At 39.3% G+C, this 23,586-nt stretch overlaps 1 protein-coding gene across 5 annotated transcripts in view; it reads left to right on the top strand.

Moving 5' to 3' along the window:
- FBXW12 (F-box and WD repeat domain containing 12) overlaps window positions 1-23,586 on the top strand; it is a 71,998-nt gene that overhangs the window by 31,588 nt on the left and 16,824 nt on the right. Inside the window, exons 2-7 of one of the 5 annotated variants that reach the window (XM_074283665.1) lie at window positions 956-993; window positions 6,758-6,994; window positions 8,500-8,537; window positions 17,026-17,189; window positions 18,808-18,926; window positions 23,228-23,437. In XM_074283665.1, the coding sequence (XP_074139766.1) occupies window positions 6,866-6,994; window positions 8,500-8,537; window positions 17,026-17,189; window positions 18,808-18,926; window positions 23,228-23,437 (660 nt within the window). In that variant the 5' untranslated portion in view covers window positions 956-993; window positions 6,758-6,865. Of the gene's footprint in view, window positions 1-955; window positions 994-6,664; window positions 6,995-8,499; window positions 8,538-9,827; window positions 9,876-17,025; window positions 17,190-18,807; window positions 18,927-23,227; window positions 23,438-23,586 lie in introns of those variants that run through there. The other 4 variants (XM_074283666.1, XM_074283668.1, XM_074283667.1 and 1 more) reach the window with 4 other exon arrangements.

Raw genomic sequence — 23,586 nt, 5'->3', positions numbered from 1 at the left:
AAGGAAGATAGATGATTCTCATAGATATGAGTAGACTAGCCTATCACTAGCAATGACTTGTATACCAGAAGGAGTAGAGAAGAGTGGATGGCCTGGAAAAGGAGGTGAGAGACAATTACTGATAGCAGACAACAGGAGATAGACCATGTGCTTTACAGATTCCTACCTCAGGAAAAGAGACTTAGATGAAGGTCCCAAGCACATTGAATAGATTGATCCAACCTGAAGGATTTTTTTTTAAATAATGAAAATCAAAATAAATGTAATAACTGATCCTTTTATAGTTCTCTATAACTGGAGATACTTTGCAAATGTTCTCACATGAGTTTCATAAACTTGAGGGAGAAATGCTTCAAGTCTTATTTTTTTGTTGTTGTTGTTTTTACCAGTGAGAAAACCAAAGTTCAGAGTGTTTGAGCATATTGCCTCGGATGATGGCATAGCTGGCTAGTATCAGAAGCAGAATTTGAACACATATCTTCCTGACTGAACATCCAACCCTCTGTAATCTGAGTCCATCATGATGAGATTAGATGGATTATGATTAGAACTGCTGGAGGGAATTCTCATTTAAATGAGGAAATAAAAACAACAATGAGACATACAACAGTATGAAAACATGCATGATTCTGACCTTAAAGGTATACACAAATATTGAAAGGATTTATATTTGTCATGTGTTGTTGCTAATAGGCATTCAATTGTGACATCGTTGTTGCTTACCCACTGAATTCAGGGACTTATGAAATATGGCGTTGATATTACAATGACTTGTGGGTTATATCTTACTGTGTCTTTTCATTTGAAAGGTACTTTTGAGGCAGCTAAGTGGATAGATCACAATGGATAGAGCACCAACCCAGAAGTCAGGAGGACCCAAGTTCAAATGTGGCCTAAGACATTTAATTTCCTAAGTGTGTGACCCTGGGCAAGTCACTTAACTCCGATGCCTTAGCAAAAAAAAAAAAAAAAAAAAAAAAAAGCAGTTTTGAGGTGGAAAATAGGACTAGACTTGCTTTCAGGGAAAAGGCCCAAGAATAAAATCCAATTTAATCATTCATTAGCTTTGGCACCAAGGAAAAGTTATTTAACCTCTTGCCTTCAGTTTCTTTACCTGTAAATTAAGGAGAGTTGAACTGAATTAAATTCCATTCATTTGAATATATATTTATAATACTTACCATGTACAAGTTATTGGGGACATTTGAGTGTTGACATAGTTGTATTCTAGATAAATTTTTTGTTTTTTGTTTTTGGTTTTTGGTTTTGGTTTTTTTGCTGAGGCAATTGGGGTCACACAGCCAGGGAGTTTTAAGTGTCTGAGGTCAGATTTAAATGCAGGTCCTCCTGATTTTAGGGCTGGTACTTTATGCACTACCCCAAATAGCTGTTTCTAGATAAGTTTTTTTTTTTTTTTTTTTTTTAAAGCTAATATAAGAAGGGAGAGTTCAATAATGACTGGAAGGATTGGTAAGGGTTTAATATAGGAGGTGACACCAGTGCTAAGTTGGAAGACAAAGTGAACATATTCTAAGAGGTACATTCCAGGCTTGGGGGATAGTGGGTACAAAGGCAAGAGGCTGAACTTGGAGTAACGATGGATCCATTTGGAATGAAGAGTGAGTGAAGAAACATAATGTCAGATATAACTGGAAGGCAGGTGATGGTGATAACAGCCTTACATGGAGGGAAAGACCCAGGTTTAAATCAGTGTTCAGCATTCAGAGGATGACTTTTAGATAAGGTGACTCTCAAGGCTTTGGGTTCCTCATCTTTAAAATCAATCAATAAGCATTTATTAAGTGCATACTATTATACATCATCAACTGTGCTAAGCACTTGGGATACAAGGAAAGGCAAAAGGCAAATCTGCTGTCAAGGAGTTCACAGTCCAATGGGAGAGACAACAGGCAAATGTTAAAAGAAAATATTTATTGGACTTTGTGTTCAATAATGAAACAAACCCAGGAAAGACTCGAGGCAAAAATGTGTTGTAGCTGGCCAAGAGCTGATTTCAAACTACCGACTGCTTTTTTATAGACAGCTTTCATGATAAGCACATGCCAATCCAGATAGGTGAACATTTCTAAAAGGGGCTGGGCTAGTGCTGAATCTCAGAACCTTCCTTATCTAGGTGGCGAAGCAGATAAAGTGCTAGACCTGGAGTCAGAAAGACTCATTCAGTATCTTTGCCAAGAAAATCCCAAATGGGATCTCAAAGAGACTGAACAACAGACCTCCCCTCTGCACCTCAAATGCCCTCCCCTTCTTCCCTACCTATTTGAATCCAACTTAGCCATCAAAGTTCAGCTTTAGACTTATTTCTTCCATGAATACTTATTGAAATTTTGTTGATTCAGGAAAAGGAAATAGAGTTCTATTCTAAGAAGTTGCCAGTGAAAGTAGCATCTTTAAGAAAGTTCATGACTTCTGAAACAACCAAAGAGTCAAGAGAAATGTACATTCTTTATTCAGGAAACAGTCAGCTCCCCTCCCCACCCTCCCCCTAATTCCTCGTATCTTGTCTGCTGTCCAGCATTGACCTCCCAGCCTGAATTGCTGCTCTTGCAAATGGTTTCCTGCTTTTGGCTCAAAGCTTCTCTTGGTCTTTCATACCTTTTCATATCATTTCACGCTTATCATGCTTAAATTATGATAAAGACCAGTACTTCTCCATGTGTTGATTTTAACACTAAAGTTCCATCCTAGCAGGAGGGCCCAGAAGTCTTTTAGAAGGTAGATGGGTAAATGTTTTATTGGACAGTATGGCTGGCCATGCACATGTAATACATGAAAAGTTCAAGAGCCATAGTTTCTGGGTAACTAATCATTTTCCCAATTATGCTAGCGAATAATTACAAAAATTCTCAAATGCCAAAGACCCTTGGCATGGAACCCACTCAACAACTTATATGCTATTAGAAAAGTGGGTATTCCTGAGACTGGAAGTCAACTCTTATTGGTTAACAAATAATGAGAGAATGAATATTACAATGAGATGTGGACCTATTCTAATAAGGGACTAGGGAAGTTGATTTTGATCACTCTTTCTTCCAGACTCCCCCCCCCCCAGCCTCATGCAATCTAAACAAAGGGTAAACCCCCACTTACCCACCCAAGCCTGAATAGGACACAATGGATTTCCTCACTTGGATGGAGTCTGAACAAGATTAAGGAGAAAATCAATCCACTCTCATCAGCAATGTTCTTCAAATGCTGCTTTAACCTAATAGAGAATGGGAAAGTAAGAAGGAAAAAATCCTGGACCTCCCCAATATTTGGTTATTTAATAAGCATTTTTCTCACAAGGTGGGTATTTTATAAACTGTACTTTCTCTATGTCTCACTTTCTGTCTGTCTCTTCTGTCCAGTAGTCCCTATTTCTCTTAGCAATGTCCAGTTCTTTAAAGTAGTAAAGTTAAAATTCCCTGAAAACAGCCTGCAATTTGATTTGGACTTCCCACTAATTTGACCAGATTACTTCTAACCAAATTATGAAGTTTGACTCCTAGTTATACCCTAATCTCTTCCTTTGGCCCTTACTAATGAGGTAGGTTATGAGCTTATGGCTCAAGTCCTGCTCCAAACAGAGAGGCAAATATTACCATTAAATGCTCAACTAGTGGAACAGAAGATTTTGCAAGGGTCAGTGCTAAAAAATTACCCATGTATATGTTTTATATATAAAAAGCTATAATAAAAAATAAAATTTTTTAAAATGCTCAACTTGGAAGATATTAGAGAAGCACTGGGATGTAGAAGAAAGATGTTGATTTGCAATCAAGGGATCTTGAGATACCATTCTTGTTCTGACTTCTAACATTTGTATGCCATGTAACTAAGGGTAACTAAGTCACTTCAATTGAGTTACTAAAGATGAATACATAGAATGTATTCATACATAGAAAGATATAATCTCTCCTCTCAAGGAGACTGTATTCTACCACAAGGCAACAACAGAGAAGTAAATACAAAGTAACTTGAGATAATGAGATAATACTAACAATGGGGGGGGGGGGCATAGGAAGGAGGAGGACTTGAGCCTCAGCAAGGGATTCCAAGAAGCAGAGGTGAGAAGGGAAAGCATTCCAGGAATGAGGGGATAATCTGTGCAAAGGTAGGGAGCTGGGAAATCAAGTCTTTTATAAGGGCAACAGCAAATATAGCAGAAGGCTCACAAGAAAGCAATGATATACTTTAGAGTTATCAAAAACTATCATCAAACCCTTAGAATAATATATCCTCTTTTGACTGTTTCTATACATGCTATTGCCCCCATCAATCAGATATTAGCCCATAGTTCCAGTTTCTCACCAGCTGACAGCATAGTAGAAGGAACAGAAGAGAAAAAAACTTGTCTCTTCATTTCTATAACCCACAAGTCATTATTACCGCCTTGATTAATCTCTGCTGCCTTAAAATAAACTCGTCATATTCATTTGGGAAAACCTTCTATAATTTTAGCTTGGAAACAGGAAACCTGACTGGTCGGTATATGTTTCTCTGTTCTGGGATTGATCCATTTCAGTTTCTGATATAATTAGAGTGTGGATATCCTATCACCTAGGGTTTGTTAAGGGAGTTTCTACAAGAGATTAGCAGTATTATTGGGTGACTGCTAAGATTCTAATTCTGAGATTTATGCTCTGTGCTCAAACCCATAGCAACACATTCTTCCTCTAGTCATTGCCTGTTCCCTGTTCTTTCTCCATAACTTATACTAAATAAATGGTCACAAAACTTTTATGCCTTCACACAAAACACAGGTTTTAGCATTTGGAACATGACATAGAATATTCAAATGGAATTTCTTATGATTTTCTAATTCAGTTAAAAACCTTCCCCTACTACTCTAAACTTTCACATATTCAAGATCTAGACTTTCTTGTAACAGGCTTAAACATGCCCCAATTCCTTAGCCTATCCCCTTCCTTTTCCTGGAATTTTTAGCCAATTGGGCCCTTTCTTACAAAACCTTTACCCTTCTTCTGAATCATGGAGTTGGTCTGATTTATGCATCTGGGAGTCCACCTATCAAATTTAGGGGAAGGAATTTGTACTGATGTACTTACTGCCCTAGGGAATAAGCACTATCAAACTATCCTGTGGATTGTCTTTCCTCCCCTTCTTCCTTCACACTCCCATCTTTAGTTGCCTCAAGATGTCACATTGTCTTTCCTTCTACAAGTTACAACTTAACCAATAAAGACCTCTTTGCATTTGGACTTTTTTTTTCTTAAGTCCTCTTTAAATCTCAGAGTTGTTACAATGGACTAGAATGCACAGAGAGACCTCTTATTTATACCACTCCTATGAATATATTCTATATTTTGTTTTTGTGTTTACTGTGAATGTTTCATTCTCCTACATAAAAAACTAAGGCACCAAATCGATGACATATTAGTATCTATGGACTTGCTGTTGGAAGATGGAGATTCAAATTATAAACTTTCAAAATTTCAGTCTAATCTCGTCCAACCCATACCAGAACAATATCATTAATATTCTTATAGAGCACCTTGGCTTTTGTTTAAAGAACTTCAGGGATGGGGAGCTTATTACTTCTGAAGACATTTCACTTCTGGACATCTCCTATTATTAAGAAGTGTTCCCTTATAAGTCAACATCTGCCTCTCTGCAAAGCCCCATCTCCCTTCCACAGTGCCAGGCTTTTTAACATTTGAAGAGTTATCAGATTCTCCCCTCCAGCTCAGCCCCTTCCATCTGCCCTTTTACAGCACAGCACATGATTGAGGCTTTGCCCCGCTGGTGGCTGCTCTTTTTGGATTGCCTCAAGCTTGTCAAAGCCCTTTCTAAAATGTGGCATTCAGAGCTGAACACAGAGCTCTAGATGTGGTCTAATTAAACCAGGATAGTTTTCAATTATGACAGGTGAGGATGTATCTGAGACGTTAATTGTACTTGTAAAATGATTATTTGGAGAAAATTCTGGTGTGTTATTGAAAAAACAATTGAATTAAGAATTTAAATACTTCAGTCTTTAAAAATCAACTACCTACAACCCTTGACAAAGAATTGTAGAACACAGAATAAGCTCATTACCCTAAAACTAGACCTGCCTGGAGATAGTGATAAAAATTCTTCTAGAAAGAGTAATTGGAAAATGAATTAGGTCCCTTTTAAAAAAATGAGCTCCTTGATTTTATCTTAAGGTGGAGATGTGATGTTTCAAGGTGATTGACTGCTGGGCTGACTGACATCTCCAGCCATCCCGTTACTTACTTACCGGATAACTACAACAAGCTGGGTGGTGATGTTGTAAAGGTTTGTATTTGTATCAGGTCATTCGAAATAAGCGATTTGAAGAGGCCTGTGTAGTTACACATCACACACACACACACGCACACACATACACACGCACGCACGCATGCAGACAATAAAATGATGGATTTAATGTGGAAAAACACAGATCCCGAAGGCGGGGGCCGTTCTGCCCCGGCGGCGGGGGGGAGGGGGGTCACTTGCCCATTCCGCCCAGTTACCCAGATCCGAGCCTTATCTGCCCGGGTGCCTGGAGAGCTGCGGGGTCGGGGCGCGGGGTGCGGTGTGATGGGAAGGGAGGAGGTCCTAGGGGGCCGGGCCAGAAGCACGGGATTTCCGCCTAGGCAAGGCCGTTAGGCTGAATCCTGCGGGCGAAGGCCAGGTGGAGACTCCCGGGGCCACAGCGACCGAGCCTGGGCCGGGAGGGCCGGGCTGGGGAAGGCGGGGCGAATCGGAGCATCGTCGCTTAGTCTAGCATTGGGGGCGGGGACAGGCCCGGGCCGCCGAGACGGAAGCGATGAGGAGGCGGGGCTGGGCGTAGCCAGGGACCGAGACTCGGAGAAGTCCGCGGGGCTGGCGGAAGATGACTGAAGGGACTGGCCAGGCCGGGCCCGGCATGGGGACTCCGGCAGTGCTGCCGCTGGACGGGCTTCTGCACGTCTTCTCTTTCCTGGAGCCGCCGGATCTGCTCCGCGCGGCCCAGGTGGACAAGGTACGGGCCGGCAGCTCCTGTTTATCCGCCCGCCCGCGACCCCGACGGGCATCCCACACCCTGTCTAGTCCGGGTACCCCCGAGGCCCTGTGCATCCGCGTCCCCTCCCCCGCCCCGCCACCCCCAAACGCTGGGGTCGAGCCAGGCGGCGCTGTCCTTGGGCTTCCGTGGGACTAGCAGGGTTTGGGCGGAGGCACAGGACCTGAATCCCTGGACACCCCCGCGTCAGAGCAGGGTCCGGGCCGAGCCCATCTAGCCGTCCCGGGCTTCTGGCCCAGGAGAGGCCTGTGGATGACATCATCTCTCTTGGTTACCTTGGGATTCCCCAATTTCTCAGCCCCTGCCATCTCTGCCCTTTATAATACGGAGCAGAACCGAAAGGGCTGCTCCTCGGGCCATTTGGAGAGGCTTTATGTGCAGGTCCCGGGGTCTCGCCAGGCCCGTCTCCTGCCCCCTTCCTCCCTCCAATTCCCCCCCTACACACACATACACACCCTGCCATGCTTCCTGAATGTAAGCTAAGTGGAATAACCCTAGATATGGGATCACGAGGGGGATTTGAGGGAAAATTACCTGGCAGCAGAGGCAGAGGTGGGGGAGATCTGATTCCCAGTTCGATGTTTTTCACTATGCTTACCTCATTTTTTGGCTTTGGGGGAGAATAGGATTTGAGGACATCTTTAAAAAATAGATATTTCCTCAAACGCATAACCCGAGGGGAAAAGGTTGGGGGAGGGGATTCTCTTGGCTAGTTCTCTGGTTTGCTTTCTATGTGATTGGCATTTGTTTTAGATAGACCAGGGGTGGGATCTAGGAGTTCAGATGATGTCATTTTCTTTCCAGTCTTCCATATCCACTGAATAGTCCCTTATCTCCATCTTTAAAGATCAGAGACTTGTATTGGCAGGTAGTCTGAGCTGAGGGTCAGAAGCTCTTCTGTGGCATGAGACCTGATGTTTATTGGAAAAGAGGGAATCAATGGTCTGGGGTTTTTTTGAAAATAAAAGTAACCTCAGCTAAAGCCTTTTTTTCCAAGCTAAAATTCAGTGATTTGGCCAAAGCTAACAGCTTATAGAGAAAAGAATTGAGCCTAGATTTTCTGATTCTAAATTCTTTCCTTGAAAAGCTACCCTCCATGTTCCCTAGTGTTGGAGTAACATTATGGCAACTTGGGCCTGAGATTGTGTAGATAAGCCTGAGATTTCAAAAGAACATTGGAAAGGCAGAAGGTATACTGAGGCATTCTCCTTTCCTTAGGATTACTCCCTGGGAAGATCCAGGACCATCTCCAGTCATCCTGATCTATGTCTTGCCATTGGATCTAGATGACTCTGGAGGGGAAAGGGAGGCAGGTGACCTTGCACAGCTCTCCCTCACTTACAAGAATGAAGGACAAACAACAATTCCCTGAGAGGACACTTACTTCTAAATAAACCATTAGAGAATGAGTCAAGAGACCAGAGTAACAGATATTTCCTAGAATGTTTCTCCTTTTCTCTCCCCAGGTCTGGAATGAAGCTGCCGAGTCTGCCTTCCTGTGGAGGTGAGTGAGTGAGTGAGTGAAGGAAGGAAGGAAGAATAAGGTTTGGAGGCTCAGGGAAAGAAAACAATCTACTGGCCTTTTACCAAATACCTGCCCTCTGCTCAGCCTTGTTTTTTTATGGGGCAATAAAAAGAGCAGAGGAGAATGATTGAGGGAGATAGGACTTGTGAAATTTTTTTTCTCATTTGTCAGGGATGGTTTGTATAGGATAATAACATTCATCAATGCTCCTTCAGTTTTTCTGCCTTTCCAATCATTTTATATTCCTCCTCTTCCTCATGCATTCTACCTTTCAGGCAGACTAGCTTACTGGCCATTGAGAGCTCAGGCTTTATCTTCATGGCAGGTATTCTGTGTCTTCTTCTGGAATGCCCAGATCCCTGTTATATTTGAACGTCATCTCTTATTTCTGTGCCTTTATTGAGACTGGCCCAAATATATTCTGTAATATATTCCTTTACCAATGTTTTAGAAAGGTAATGCAGTACAGCTTTAGATACAGAGGACCTGAGATCAAATTCTCCTCTAACAATTCCTACCAGCATGATTTTGGAGATGTTATTAAACCTTTCTTCATCTGCAAAATGGCATCTGAGGTTCCATTTATCTATGTATCTAGCTATACCAAGCTTGTTAAACTGTGGGTTATGGCCCCATATGAGGTCACAATGGGGAGAGGTCACAAAATTATGACTTATTATCAATAAATATTTGATTCACCTACCTATTTTATATACCAATATATCCAGGGTTGAATAAAATTTCTCAAATGAAAAGAGGATGGAAAAGGATCCTTAACTTCCTTTAAGGCTCAAGTACTGGAACTTAGATGAAAACTTTCTTGATTCCCTTTGGTTTTTAGTGTTTTTTTCTCTTCATATTACCTTTATGCAAATTCTTCCATATAAGGGTATTTGCTTTATTGTTTATTATGAAGGGTTTTTGCTTTTAATGTACAGTAGTATTATATGTCTTTTGATAACTTATGGATCATTAAAAATTCTTTGTGTAGCAGACCCTTTTCTTGAAGGAAGGGCCACTTTCTAGAGAAGAGCCATATTTCCTGTCCACTGTGACATTATACCACCCTTGTAATTATATTACATGACACCCTTCCCCTAGAACCCTTCTTTCTTCTAACCCCTCCCAGGGTTCTAACCAGACTATCTGGATAATAATAATGATAATAAGCATTTATAGAGCACTTTGAGGCTTGCAAATGCTTTGTAAACACCATATTTTATTCTGAACAATCTTCAACAAAGTAACATAATTATCTCTATTTTACAGATGAGGAAACTGAGGCAGACTGGTTAAGTGATTTGCACGGGATGCACAGTAAGTGTCTGAGGTCAGATCTCAACTTAGGTTTTTCTCACTCCAGATCTAGGGTCTATTCAATTCTATACCTATCTGCCTTCAAAGAGCTTATAATTTAGTTTGCAGGAAAAACCACATATAGTTATATAGATACATACGAAATAGATAGAAAGTCAGATGGGAGAAAAGACTTTAGGATTTGGGGGAACATTAAGAAAGGCCACATAAAGAACATAATAATAAAGCTAAGCCTTGATGAAAACTAGGATTTCTAATAGGTGGAGCGAGGAAAGGAATGCATTTTGATGCAATTGTGGATGTTATATATGGAGTGTTATAAATGTGGGAAAGTAAGAAAGTTCAGTTTGGCTAGATCACAGTATTCATAAGGGGGAGAAATAAACAGTAAAAATATAATAAGGCTGAAAAGATAGATTGAGACCAGATCAAAAAAGAGGCTTTAAATTCCAAAGGAGTTTTTATTTGATCATAGATTATAGAAGCAAAAAGGGAACCATCAGAGTTCTTTTGAGTAAGAGAATGATGTTTTCAGAACTGTGTTTTTAGGAAAATCACTTTGACACTTTTGTAGAAGATGAATTGGGGTAAAGAAAATCCAATTAGGAGGCTATTGTGATGGTTCAGGGGAGGGACAATATGTGCTTGAAGTAGGATGGTGGATTTGAGTGAAGAAAAAAGGTTGAATGCAAGTCATATTGTGTGAGTAGAAATGATGAGAATTGGCTGGTGACTACATAGGTGAGATATATGAAAGGGAGAAGTCATAAGTGATAATAAGGTTGTGAACCTGATTGACTAAGAAGATGGTCGTTCAGTTGAAATATGGAAATTTGGAAAAGAGGAAGATTGGGGGTGGAGAATGGATTCTGTTTAAATGGGTAGAGTTTAAGATGTACAATTATCATTTGATGATGTTGGACTGGATCTCAAGAGAGAGAATAGATTGGATTTAGAAATCTAAGAATCATCAACATAAAGATGATAGTTTAATTCATGTGAATTGATGAGGTCACCAAGTGAGAACCTAGGACAGGACTTAATCCAAAGTTAAAAAGTGTTATAGAAGTGATAACCCAGGAGAGGAGACTCAGAAGGAATGATCCAACAATTAGGTGAAAAACCAAGAGAATAGCTATTTCATGAAAAAGAATGAATTCAAGAAGGAAGTAGGGAGGGGGGAAGGAAAATCACTTAGTGACAACATACTCAAGAAGGATATTCAGAGAAAAAAAGACCATTCATTGAATTTGGCACATAAGAGATAACTGCTAACTTTGGAGAGAAGTTTAGAGTGAGTGATCAAGTTGGGAACCAGAATACTGAGTTGAGAAGTGAGTGAGTGAGAAGAGCTGAAGTGGGTTGAGATTGTAATGAGTGTAGGCAGCTTTTTCAGAGAGTTTGGTTGAGAAAGGGAGAAGGAAAATAGGAAGATCGTTTAAGAATGATGTAGGGCTTAATGAGGACTTTTTAAGGAGAGAGGATGCTTGAATGTGTTTGACAGCTAGGAAACAACCAGTAGGCAAGGAAAGATAGAAGGTAGCAAAGAGAATAGAATGCTGGGCCTGGAGTCAAGAAGGCTCATCTTCCTGAGTTCAAATCTGGCCTCACACAAATACTAGGTATGTAACCCTAAACAAGTCACCTGTTCACTTCGGTTCCTCATCTATAAAATGAAATGGCAAACCATTCCAATATATTTGCCAAGAAAACCCCAAATGAGGTCACAAAGAGTTAGACATGACTGAAACAACAATGGGGAGATACATGATCAAGTGCAAGGTTTTTTATATGGCAAATATTTTCACAATTTTACACAAATGGCATGAAAGGCTGTGCCCTTAATTCTTTCTCCTTTACCACCTCAAAAAAAGTAAGAAGTATGAACAATGAAAGAATAGAAGGAAAAGGACTTTCTCAAAGATAATTCATATAAAAGACTTTAAAATGGCAGGACCATGTTGTCACTTTCCCACTATTTTGCATGACTACTTGGTTCCTGCCCCTACCATACCTTTCTTGCCCCTATCACACCCCTTGATAGGGAGGATGAGGGAAGTAAGCAGGCTAGCAGCCCCAGAGATTAGCTTAACCTCAGGTGGGCCAGCTAGCTACCGAGGACCTTTTACTAGCTCTAGAAGTGTTTGTCACTACTCTCAGACGCCTGCTGTTTTTTCACTTTGTTCATCTGGTCTTTCCATTCCCACCCACCCTTCTCTAGGTCTGACATTAAAGGTTCCATGTGGTGAAAATTCAAAGGGGCTGGAGAGCAGGAGAATGTTGGAACGTTAGCAGCTGGAGTGTATATCCAAAAAGGGTTTTTACCAGTTCTTCCTCAAAAAAAAAAAAAATTCATTGTAACCTGCAGAAACCTCAGATTCCTCTCCTAAACAGGTTTGGGAAGAAAAGAAATTCTCCACATCTCTTTCTTTCTTAACTCTTCCCCCCCCACCCTTTCTCTTAACCTTCTCCTCTTCTTCTGTTGTCTCCTACTTCCTCAATTTCTCTTTCTTCTCTGAGTTGAATCCTGGGAAGATGAATAGATAGATAGATAGATAGATAGATAGATAGATAGATAGATAGATATTGATAACTATCTCTATTGATATAGTTATATATCAGAGAGCCTGAGGAAAGGATAAAAAAAAAAAGTCCTAAAAGAGTGAAGATTTCGATCAGAGATTCCCAGGATTCAACCCTAAAGAAAAAAGTAATTAAATAATAGTTAGAATCTTGAACCCAAAAAGGAGAAAGGCATGCTTACAAAGACCCCAAGAGTGTCTGGAAGTCCAAATAGACTAAGATATACAAAGCTTAGAACAGAATTTGGGAAAATAGCTATGTATATGCTTAAAAATAAAAGAAATAATTTTTAAATTTGGTAATTCAGCAAAGACTATAGAGCAAAGGTAAAATATATCAAAATTGAAAGAAGTTGAGAGATATCCATTGTGGAAAACAAGTGACCTAGAAAACAGGTCAAGGAGACCAAAACAGTGCTCCTAATGCCCAATTTATGAGGGGGACAGAGTAGAAAAGAAAACTAACTGTAGCTCAATGTCACTAAGGAATATATAACAATATTGATGCACACATATTAAATAGCATTATAGTATGGCATCAGTGATATATTTAAGGACTCCATCATTATGGTTAGATTCATGCAAGGGATTCAGGAACTGTTTTACATCAGAGGAAAATTGAAATAGAATCATATTACCAATTAAACCATAAAAATACATGATTATAACAAACCCTTTGCTAAATGTAGTAGACATGAATGATCACTTTGTTTTTTCTTGTAATATAGTCATTGGAGAATTTCATTTTTTAAAAATCACTTTCACAATATTTTGCTACTTTTTATACAATTCAACTTAGAGAATTTCACTTTTTCTCATAATCATTTTTATAACACTCTAAAAAAGCAAAGGCATATGAAGACCCTTTTTATGACCAAAAGCATCTAAAATAAAGAGCAAGCATTATTTGTTTCAGAGAAACATTAAAAGCTCTTCCAGCTGTTAGCACTAGTATGTAATTATACTACTAATTATAGCATTAAAGTAAGAAAAAAAAATGAAGGGTGTAAGCAGAGGCAAGGAAGAATCAACATCTGGCTTTGCACATGATTATAGGACCATAGATCTAGAACTGGAAGGGACCTTCCCCGCCTCCCCCACCCCCGGGGCCTCCAGAACACTTTAATAGCACATACTTTACATCCCTTGCATTTATCCTCTTCTCTCCACTCACAAGTCCACCCCGGTAGCTCACACTCTTAGGCCCTCTTGCCTGGACAATCATAGTAGCCTCCTAATTGAGTTCTTGCATTCATTCCTCCATCAAATACTTCAATCCATCCTGTGCTGAATAGCCAGATTACCTTTCAGCCCAATTCTGACAGTATTACTCTTATACTCAGTAAACTTCCTTGACTCTGCATTGCCTCCAGGTTCAAATACAAATTGCTATTTGACCTTTAAAGCCTTTCACAATATGGGTCCAGCCTTCTTTGCCAGAATTACTTCACATTGCCACCTTTACCTACCCTGTGGTCTGCTTTTTTGTACATGACATTCCAGCTACCATCTCTGTGCTGGCTGTCCACAATTCTGGGAAAAGGCCTCTTCTTCTCTTCTCCCGAATTACAAAACTTTTGTTGTCGCACTTACCTGGTGATACTTACCTCCCTCCTTTCTCCAACTTCAAATTGTCTTCTATATATTTATATATGCCAATATATGTTACATGTTGTCTTTCTCTCAACTAGGCTGTATGAGACATGCACACTTTTGTATTTTGTTTTTGGTTTGCTGTCTCCAGCACCTAGCACACTTTTCTTAAATAATAATTCACTAAATAAATTCTTGTTGATTCTTTGATATTCCATAATAAATGCCGATGGAAGTACCTATCCTAAATATAAAAAGGGAATATTGTATAAAAAACCTCAGAAGAATGGAATGAGGTATGTGTTGGATCTTTGATTAAGGAAAAAATGAGAAACAATTTTAATCATTTGAAAAGGAAAGTCCAAAGATGCCTTGAGATATGGCATTGTGGTAGGCATACACACACACATACACACACACACACACACACACACACACACACACACACACACACACTCTCCCCTTGGGGAGTATCCTAAAAGGGACGACTTATATTTTAAACAAAACAAGTTCTAGCATGTATGTTAAAAATCAGCTGCATTATTTTATGGTCACACCTGGCTGATTTTAATTAACCTTGGCTTTGACTCCTAGGTGCTTTTGGTTGAATTACTTACTCTTCTTTGGAAAATGGTTCTTACTAAGCATTTAGTAAGAATTTGAGGTTGTTTCCTGTGGCCAAGGACAAAGACCAACATGGTTATGAATACCTATTGTGTATTGCCATAAATTTTGCTATCATTTAATGTAAAAAGATGAAGATGATGGGTCAAAATTATGTAAGTATATATAATAGACAAGTGACATTTAAAAAGAAGCTGTGAATTTGAAAAATATGTATATTTAGTATAATTGATGCTATTCCCTAGTAAATAATGTTCTTCTGATCTTTATGCATTTCCCGGAAACGAACCCATGAGATATGTAGTGAAAATATTGTAATTCATATTTTATAAGTGAAGAAACTGCAACTCAAGGAAGTCACTCTAGTAACTCTTTGGATTTTTTTTTTTTTTGCTTTTTAGTTCTAACCCAGTGTTTCCTAAAATGTCCTGTGATTCTTGGGACAAAGATCATTTCATGATCCTTCATGAAAGCCATAAATGCTAAGCTTCTCCTCTCCTTTTTCACTCCAATTACTTTGTATTTATTTTGTGTACATGTTTGCATGGCTTTTCTATTGTTTTCCCCCTATAGAATGTAAGATTTTTTGAAGGCATGTACCATACAGGGTTTTTCCCCCCCTTTGTCCTTGTTTGTATCCTTATCACTTCAAACACAGTAGGTGCTTAATAAATAAATGTCCAATTTAACAATATGTATTTCATCTTTCTCTCTCCAGTGAGGTTCACCTAAGCCCAAAGTTTTGTACCTGAATGTTATTTTTGTGGTAATTTTCCTGATAATGAAAACATGTGACCTCCAAATCACAAAGTTTCCCCTGCTTTATAATCAAGAATAGCATCACTGTAGGCATTGTAGGATCCTTCTTCCCACTCCAGCCCTTCTGTCAAATTAAACTTCCTCAAGAGCAGATCACTCTCCCCACACTATAAATATCTAGTTCCCTAGCCTTCCAAGATCAAATATAAAGTCATCTGTTTGGCATTCAAATCCCTTCATAACTTGTCCCCTTCCTCCCTTTCCCCAGTCTTCTTTTTTTAAAATAGCATTTTATTTCCCCCCCAATTACATGTCAAAATAATTTTTAGCATTCATTTTTACAAGATTTTGAGCTCCAAATTTTTCTCCCTTCCTCCCTATGTATGTTCAATTATGTAAAACATTTTCATATTAATCACATTTTTGAAAGAAGAAACAGATCAAAAGGGAAAAATCACACACGAAATAAAATACATGAAAAAAGTATGCTTCAATCTACATCCAGAGTCTATCAGTTCTTTATCTAGTTATATATATCATTTTGCATCATGAGTCCTTTGTACTCCTTGGATCATTGTGTTGCTGAGAAGAGCTGTCATCTTTCCAGACTTTTTACATCTTTCTCACCACTATGAACTTTGGGGATCTAGGGTCCCTGGCTATAGTTCACATATTCCATCTCTAAATTCCAAGCAAGGATCCCTGAGGAGTACTAATCTCACTCTTTATTTCTGCCTCCTGACCTCTCTGGCTTCCTTCAGGTTGGGACTAAAATCTCAACTTCCACAAGAAGCTTTTCCAGATCTCTTCCTTCTCTCTGCTGATTATTTCCTTTTTTTTTTTTTTTTTTTACTTTGCTAATCTCTCTCTCTCTTTTTTTTAATTAAAGTATTTTTATTTACAAAACATGTGCATGGATAATTTTTCAACATTAACCCTTGCAAAATCTTGTGTTCCAAATTTCCTCTCCTTTCCCCATCCCATCCCCTAGATGTCAAGTAATCCAATATATGTAAAACATGGTAGAAATATATGTTAAATCCAGTATATGCATATATATACACATATATATACGTATACATACATATTTATACAATTATCTTGGACAAGAAAAATCAAATCAAACTGGAAAAAATGAGAAAGAAAATAAAATGCAAGCAAACAACCCAAAAAGAGTGAAGATGCTATGTTGTGAACCACACAGTTCCCATAGCCCTCTCTCTAGGTGCAGATGGCTCTCTTTATCACAAGATCATTGGAACTGGTCTGAATCATCTCATTGTTGAAGAGAACCACATCCATCAGAATTGATCATTATATAATCTTGTTGTTGCCTTGTATAGATCTGGTTCTGCTCATTTCACTTTCTGCTGATTATTTCCAATTTGCCCTGTATGTAGCTTGTATTTAAATAATTATTTGCACGTGTCTCTCTAGTTGTTAGACTATGAGTTCCTATAGAGTGAGAAGGGGGGGGACATTAATAAATGCTTATTGCCTGAGTGCCCTGGCCACCCTCTTCCCACAACTTGCTTGTGAGAAGCATGAAAAATCATTTGGGACCCAAATGAAACCTTGTCGCTCTTTTTTAGGAGTCTGAGCCTGAGCAGATGGACTTTTTGTAACATTTCTCAATCAAGTAAAGGACCCCAGACATGGAAACAGTACTATCTCCAACGTTCTCAAGTAGAACACCAAATGGCCCGTGGGAGGCCCTCGCAAGATTTCACTTGCAAAGCCATTTCAGGGCACGAAGGTAATAAATACTAAGAGGAAACACAACAGCCAGCACACACATACACACACACACACACACACACACACACACACACACATACACACACATACACACACACGCACATAACTTGAAAGTTTGTAGAATGCCTTACATACATTATCCTATGGAAGGCTCACAGCAAGTAAGAGGTATATTATTTCCATTTTTGCAGAAGAGAATACTGAGTCTGAGCAAGGTGATATGACTTGTTCAAGATCATACCTCAAAGAAGTGGGATTTGAGTATCTTCTTGACTCATAGTCCAAGGCCCAAAGAAATATTCTAGCTCCCACCTCTCCTTCCCATTCCTTTTATTGTGATGACTATAGAATTGGATAAGAAGAAAACATTCATATTGTTTTTGTTTTTTTTTTTTAATATCAGGAGAGATTATAACATAGGGTTAAATTCTGAGCTGTCTCTCAAGGGAGGAATTCTCTCTATCCTGAATTCTTCCTAAATGATAGTTCATTTAGAATCCTAGAGCTAGATTCAGGAAATGTATTTTTTCTGCCTCTAGTGAGCTATGTCATCCTAGCCAAGATATTTAGTCTCTTGGACCTCAGTTTCCTCATCTGTAGAATGGGGACAACAGTCTCTGCCTTGCCTAACTCATAGTTTGTCATAAGAGAAAATAAGATGATATATGGGAGCACCTTTTAAGAAAGCATCGAGGGCTATAAAGTTAGTGTTTTAAAACACGGATTGCCACGAAACAGAAGGGAACAACAAGGGAGAAATGAGGCGACGGCTATATTTGCAGACTTGCAAAGTCATTTGTTCTAATAATGCTCACATTCAGCAAAATCTTAGGGTTCTTTGACTTCAATACATTTCCTTGAGCAAATTTCCATGGATTCTTTTATGTGCTCACATTCTCAGGGGAGAGATTCTACTTGGAATTTTTCCTGAATTCATTTAGAATCATAGAGTATCGGGTCTGGAAGGGACCTTTTAACATAGAACATTAGAGACTTTTGAAGTTTCAGCTGGAAGGGACCTTCAAATATAAAATACTTAAACATCACATATGACTCAAACTACGGCCTGCAGGCCAGATGTGACCCACTGAGGACGTTTATGCGGCCCACAGGGTTATGGCAAATGGGCTGAGGGGCGGAGACAGAGTGTGAGTTTTTGTTTTTACTATAGTCCGGCCCTCCCACAGTCTGAGGGACAGTGAACTGGCCGCCTATTTAAACAGTTTGAGGACCACTGCTCTAAGGCATAGAAGGAGCCTTGCAATGTAGAATGTTAGATACAAGGAATTTATATATATATATATATATATATATATATATATATATATATATACATATATATATATATATATATATATATATATTCTCTAATCCAACTTGATTGTGCAGATGAGGAAACTGAAGCCCGAACATAGGAAAATACTAGGATTCATTGCATTTCCCCTAAGCAAGTCATACTTGCTGAGGGACCTCAAGCCCAATTTCCTAATCATTCTACAGCCAACTCAATGTTTTGAAGAGAGGGGCAGGCTAAGAGTTTCTCAGATGCCTTTAGTAGAGAAACTCGGTTATTTTCATCCTGTGGTCAAAAGGGGTCCACTTGCTTTTCATTTCAGGAAAGATAGATGGAATAGCTTACCTCTCAGCCGGTGAACACACATTTGATGGGCAGAAGAAGTCAGTGGTATGCACTGTGTCAACAGACTGTACTGTCCGTGCCTGGAATGTGCAAGAGGTAAGTCCAGCAGGAGGCTTGGAGGTGCGGTGTTCCCAGCCAAAAACCTAATTGATGCAAAGGCCGTGTTGACAGATTCCTGGAATTGCAGTGGATGTTGCTCAGTATTTTAAATTTAATTGTGCCCAGCCCACATTTTTAGAAATAGTCCTGCAAAGAAAGAGATCTGTGGTAATTCTCAGTAGGGGGATAATGCTTCCTCAACAGCAATCTTGGTGCAGCTCATTTTCAGTTCTCTTCTTGTGATTTTGTCACCAAAGAAATTCCAGGTCTGGGAACTGCTCCCATTAATATGGATCAAAGCCTCTGTGTGACTTGCTAAATAAGTTCTATGGAGTTTCCTGAGAAACACAAATGTTAAGGTACTTTCTCAGGTCACGGAGTTAGACAACGTCAGAGGCCAGCAATTGAACCTGCCTTCTTGATTCCAAGGTCAGTACTCTATCATTTATGCCAAACTGGCTCTAATATTAGTTAATAAGAATTACTTTTAAGTGCATGGTAAAGTAGCATCTTGATATGCTTTTTAGGATTCAGTATCCTAATTTGCAAAATAAGAAGAATGTACAAATAACCTGGGTTTCTCCCAACTCTAATTTTATCATTCTGTGGTCCCATCATAGGGACATCTAGGTGGCACAGTGTTGGGTGTTGGGACTAGTCCGGAACAGTTGTTCATCTTCATGAGTTCAAATCCAGCCTCAAACACTTAATAGCTATGTGACCCTGGGCAAGACACTGAATCCTGTTTGCCTCGGTGTCCTAATCTGTAAAACTGACTGAAGAAAGAAATGGCAAATCACTCCAATATCTGTGTTCTCCCCCTGCAAAAAAAGCCCAAACAGGGTTGTGAAGAGTTGGTCACAACTTAAATGACTCAACAACAACATGATTCTTTCAGTAAGACTCTGCCCACTAATTCAAAGTTTACTTCACTAGTATAAAATTGGTACCAAGTAATATATTCCTGGACATATCCTTGGGTCATGTATAAAATTGTTGTTAATTTAATACTAAGTTATGTTTAGGAGGGAGGACCATTTTTTAATGGAATGTTGTGGTGATATGCTTTGTAAACCAGATAATCTCTTTGTAATGCTCCTGGATCTTAACTCAAACAAACATACTTTCAGTGCTGCTTTTGTGCCAGGCACCAGGCTTGATTCAGGGAGTACAAAGTTAAAAACCAAATAATCCCTACCTTCAAGGTGCTGATAATCTATTGTGGAGAGGAGGCAGGGCAAAGAAGCCATACAGAAACAATTAAATACATGAAAATATGTATAAAATCACTTTGGGGAAGGGTGAGAAGGATTCTGGGTAGGAGAATCAGGAAAAGATTTGGCACTTGAACTGAGCCTTGTTGTAAACTAGGGGATTATAAGATGTAGAGTTAAAAAGAGAGCATTCTAAGTAGGGTAATAAAGCCTAGATACAAAGGGAAATGGAGGTAGCTAAGTGGTACAGTGGATAGAGGGCTGGGTACCTCACCTCCTAGCTACTATGAAGATATGAGACTGGAAAGGGGGGCATCAGGAAAGGGGGAAGGACAGAGGTACACACTCAGGATTTGCCACATTACACCAGAACACCCCATTCTTAGGTCATGTCATATAGATCTGGAAGCTGCTGGAGAGTTTATTGTCATCTCTGATGCACCCAAATGCTTGAGTCAAACACAAATTCAGCTGAAATCAGGCAGAGAATATCTGTGCATGTTCTGGATAAGCCATTTGACATATAATTTGAAGATTAGATTAGATGGCCTCTAAGATCTCTTCCAACTCTAAATCTCTAAGCTTTTGACTTCTGTGAAGGACCAAGCATATTTTCGCATCATTTGATGCTTCTGTTAAATGTACTTGGCAAACTCCTATTTTCAATGCAACTGTGGTGACTTTAGTGAAAGAGCAAAGACCTTTTGTATTGTGAATAATGACCTTCCCCTCCCCACCCTCCTTTCGAAGTCTGCCTTCCATTTTAGTGACTCTAGGATTCTGATAGGAGGCTTACTTCCTTGGGAGAGATTAATTCATGAAGTAGTCAACTTAATCCATTAATTGATTTAATTAATCAATTAAAAAACAACTTAATTCATGAAATATCAAGTCTGTTTCACATGAGAGAGAAAAACAGAAGACTGAAGAGACCTCAAAATGGGTTCTTTTGTTTTATAGCCCCAGACGAGGAGGTGATATCTGTCAAGAACTAAAGAAAGCCATATTGATTCCCACATTGTCCAAGTCATGGATCTTTTTCTTTGTCTTAAAATCATAGAATGTCAGAGCTGGAAAGGACCTCAGAGATCATTTGGTCTGACACTCAAGATCCCTCCTTGGTCATGCTTCTGGTTAAAGTCAGAGTCAGACCTCCAACCAGGATCTCAGATTCAGAGGCTTTGCTGCTGCCCCCTTAGTTCTCCAGCTCAGTAAATATGGAAGAAAGTGAAGGGCACAGAGGGCTTGTGACCCTGAGAATATGTCTCTTGTTTCATTTGATGATGTAATCTCTGAAAAGCTTCATCTGGCTCTGAGTCAAGATTTTCAACGTGTGGAGTTTGGCTAAATCATTGAGGTGATATAAATACGGAGACAAAGTTCAGGGAAGAGTATCAGCTTTGACACTAATTTTCTAGGTGACCTTGGGTAATTTACTTCCATTTTTTATTGGGTTCCCAGGCTCTCTTTAGGGCAAGGAAGTTTAACTAGATGGTTTTTAAATTTCTTCCAAGTGGTTTTAGAATTTGAGAATAAGAAAAGTGTTTGAAGGAAAGATAATTTTTATTAAGTCAGAAATTGCAGAGAACATTCTGATAAAGTTTTTCAATTCAGTGAGCACTTAACTAAACACCTCTATAGGCAAGGCACTGTCACATACAAAAGTTAGGAAATTAAATCTGACATGGACTGTGCTTTTAAGGAATTTATAAAGTAATGGGAGAGGAAAAATACACAGATAAATGATTCTCCTTCATGCCTGGAGCGCTCTCCCTCCTCTGCTACTCTCTGCTTCCTTTCTTTTATTATTATTATTTTTTATAATGATAGCTTTTTATTTTCCGAAATGCATGCAAAGATAGTTTTCAATATTCGCGCCTGTAAAACCCTGTGTTCTAAATTTTTTTTCCCCTTCCTTTTCTCCCCTCCTCTAGACAGCAAGCAATCCAATATAGATTAAACATATGCAATTCTTCTAAACATACTCCCATATTTGTCATTCTGTGCAAGAAAAATCAGATCAAAAGAGGGGAAAAACATGAGAAAGAAAAAAAAACAAGTAAACAAACAACAAAAATAAAGTGAAAGAACTATGTTTTGATTTACATTCAGTCTTCATAGTTCTCTCTCTGGATGCGGATGGCTTTTTCCATCACAAGTCTGTGGGAATTGTTTGGCTTCCTTTTAGTCCCAACTAAAATTTTACTTCCTATAGGAAGCCTTTCTCAACCTCTTTTAATTTCAGTGTTTTCCTTCTATTAATTATTTCCTCATTATGCTATGTATAGCTTGCTTTATATCTATTTGTTTGCATGTTTGATCCTCCATTAGATTGTGAGCTCCTTAAGGGAAGAGACTATTTTTTGCCTCTTTTTGTATCCCTACCACTTAGCACGATGTCTGGCACAAAGTAGACACTTAATAGATGTTTGATTGATTGATGTGAGGGCAAATGAGCTAAATGCAAAGGAGAGATCTCAGCATAGGGTTGTGACAAATGTGAGGAAGAGGAAATCCTGATCACTGATGATTTTCAAGGGGGGATAAATTAGAAGAACAGATTTTTAGGAAGCTTAGCTTCTGCCTTGGACTTGAAAGGCTGCAGATTAACAGGCTTTATCTGTGTTTATGTGACAGATAATGGAGGGTAGTCTATTTTAGGAACTAGGAACTTCATGATAAGTAAGGCCAAGAGAAGAACAAGAGAGAAGAGGATAAGGAAGGAGCACTTGGTTCTCAAGTCAGAGGACCTGCCTTCAGAATTGATATCTTACATTTACCACCCAGTTTACTTTTCTTTAAGATGATGGTGTTGCACTAACTGACCTTCCACTATAAATCTGATTTTAGGGTGGAATAGTTGGGTTGGGAATAGTTTTTCCTGGAACAGGAGGCACAGAGTGGCACAGAGCAAAGCTAAAGAGGTTGCTTGGGAGGGCCTTGAATGCCAGGATAAGGAATTTATTTTATTTCATAGGCAATGGTAAAGCCCTGGAGATTGTTAAGGTAAGAAGAGCAATATCAATGTCAATATTGCTGTAGCAGTTCTCACGAATGGTAAATGATGAGCATTTGTTTTCCCAGGGTACTCAGATCTGGTCCAGTCCTATTCAGCGGGCACCGCTGAGGAGCATCTTGACTATCCCTGAGCGTCAGCTGGTCATCACCGTGGATGGGCAAGGGACTATCAAGGTGTGGGATGGACAAACTGGGAAGGAGCAGGCCACCTTTGTCACCTCCTCTTCCTGCTGTAATCTGGTGCTCTGTGAGGGACCAGAAGGCCCCTTCTTGACAGTAAGTAGGCTTGAAAGTGTTAGACTTTGAGCAAGTTATTTTCTCTATGTACCTGTTTCTTTATCTGTGAAATGATGAAACTCACACGGATCGGTTGTCGAATTTTTTTGTGCCATGGGCCTCCATGGGTAGCCTGATAACTCCTACAG

The sequence above is a fragment of the Sminthopsis crassicaudata genome, chromosome 1, assembly GCF_048593235.1.
Source record: "Sminthopsis crassicaudata isolate SCR6 chromosome 1, ASM4859323v1, whole genome shotgun sequence".
NCBI lineage: Eukaryota > Metazoa > Chordata > Mammalia > Dasyuromorphia > Dasyuridae > Sminthopsis > Sminthopsis crassicaudata.
The sequence above is the reverse complement of the archived record's forward strand: the minus strand, read 5'-3'. Positions and strand labels throughout refer to the sequence as shown.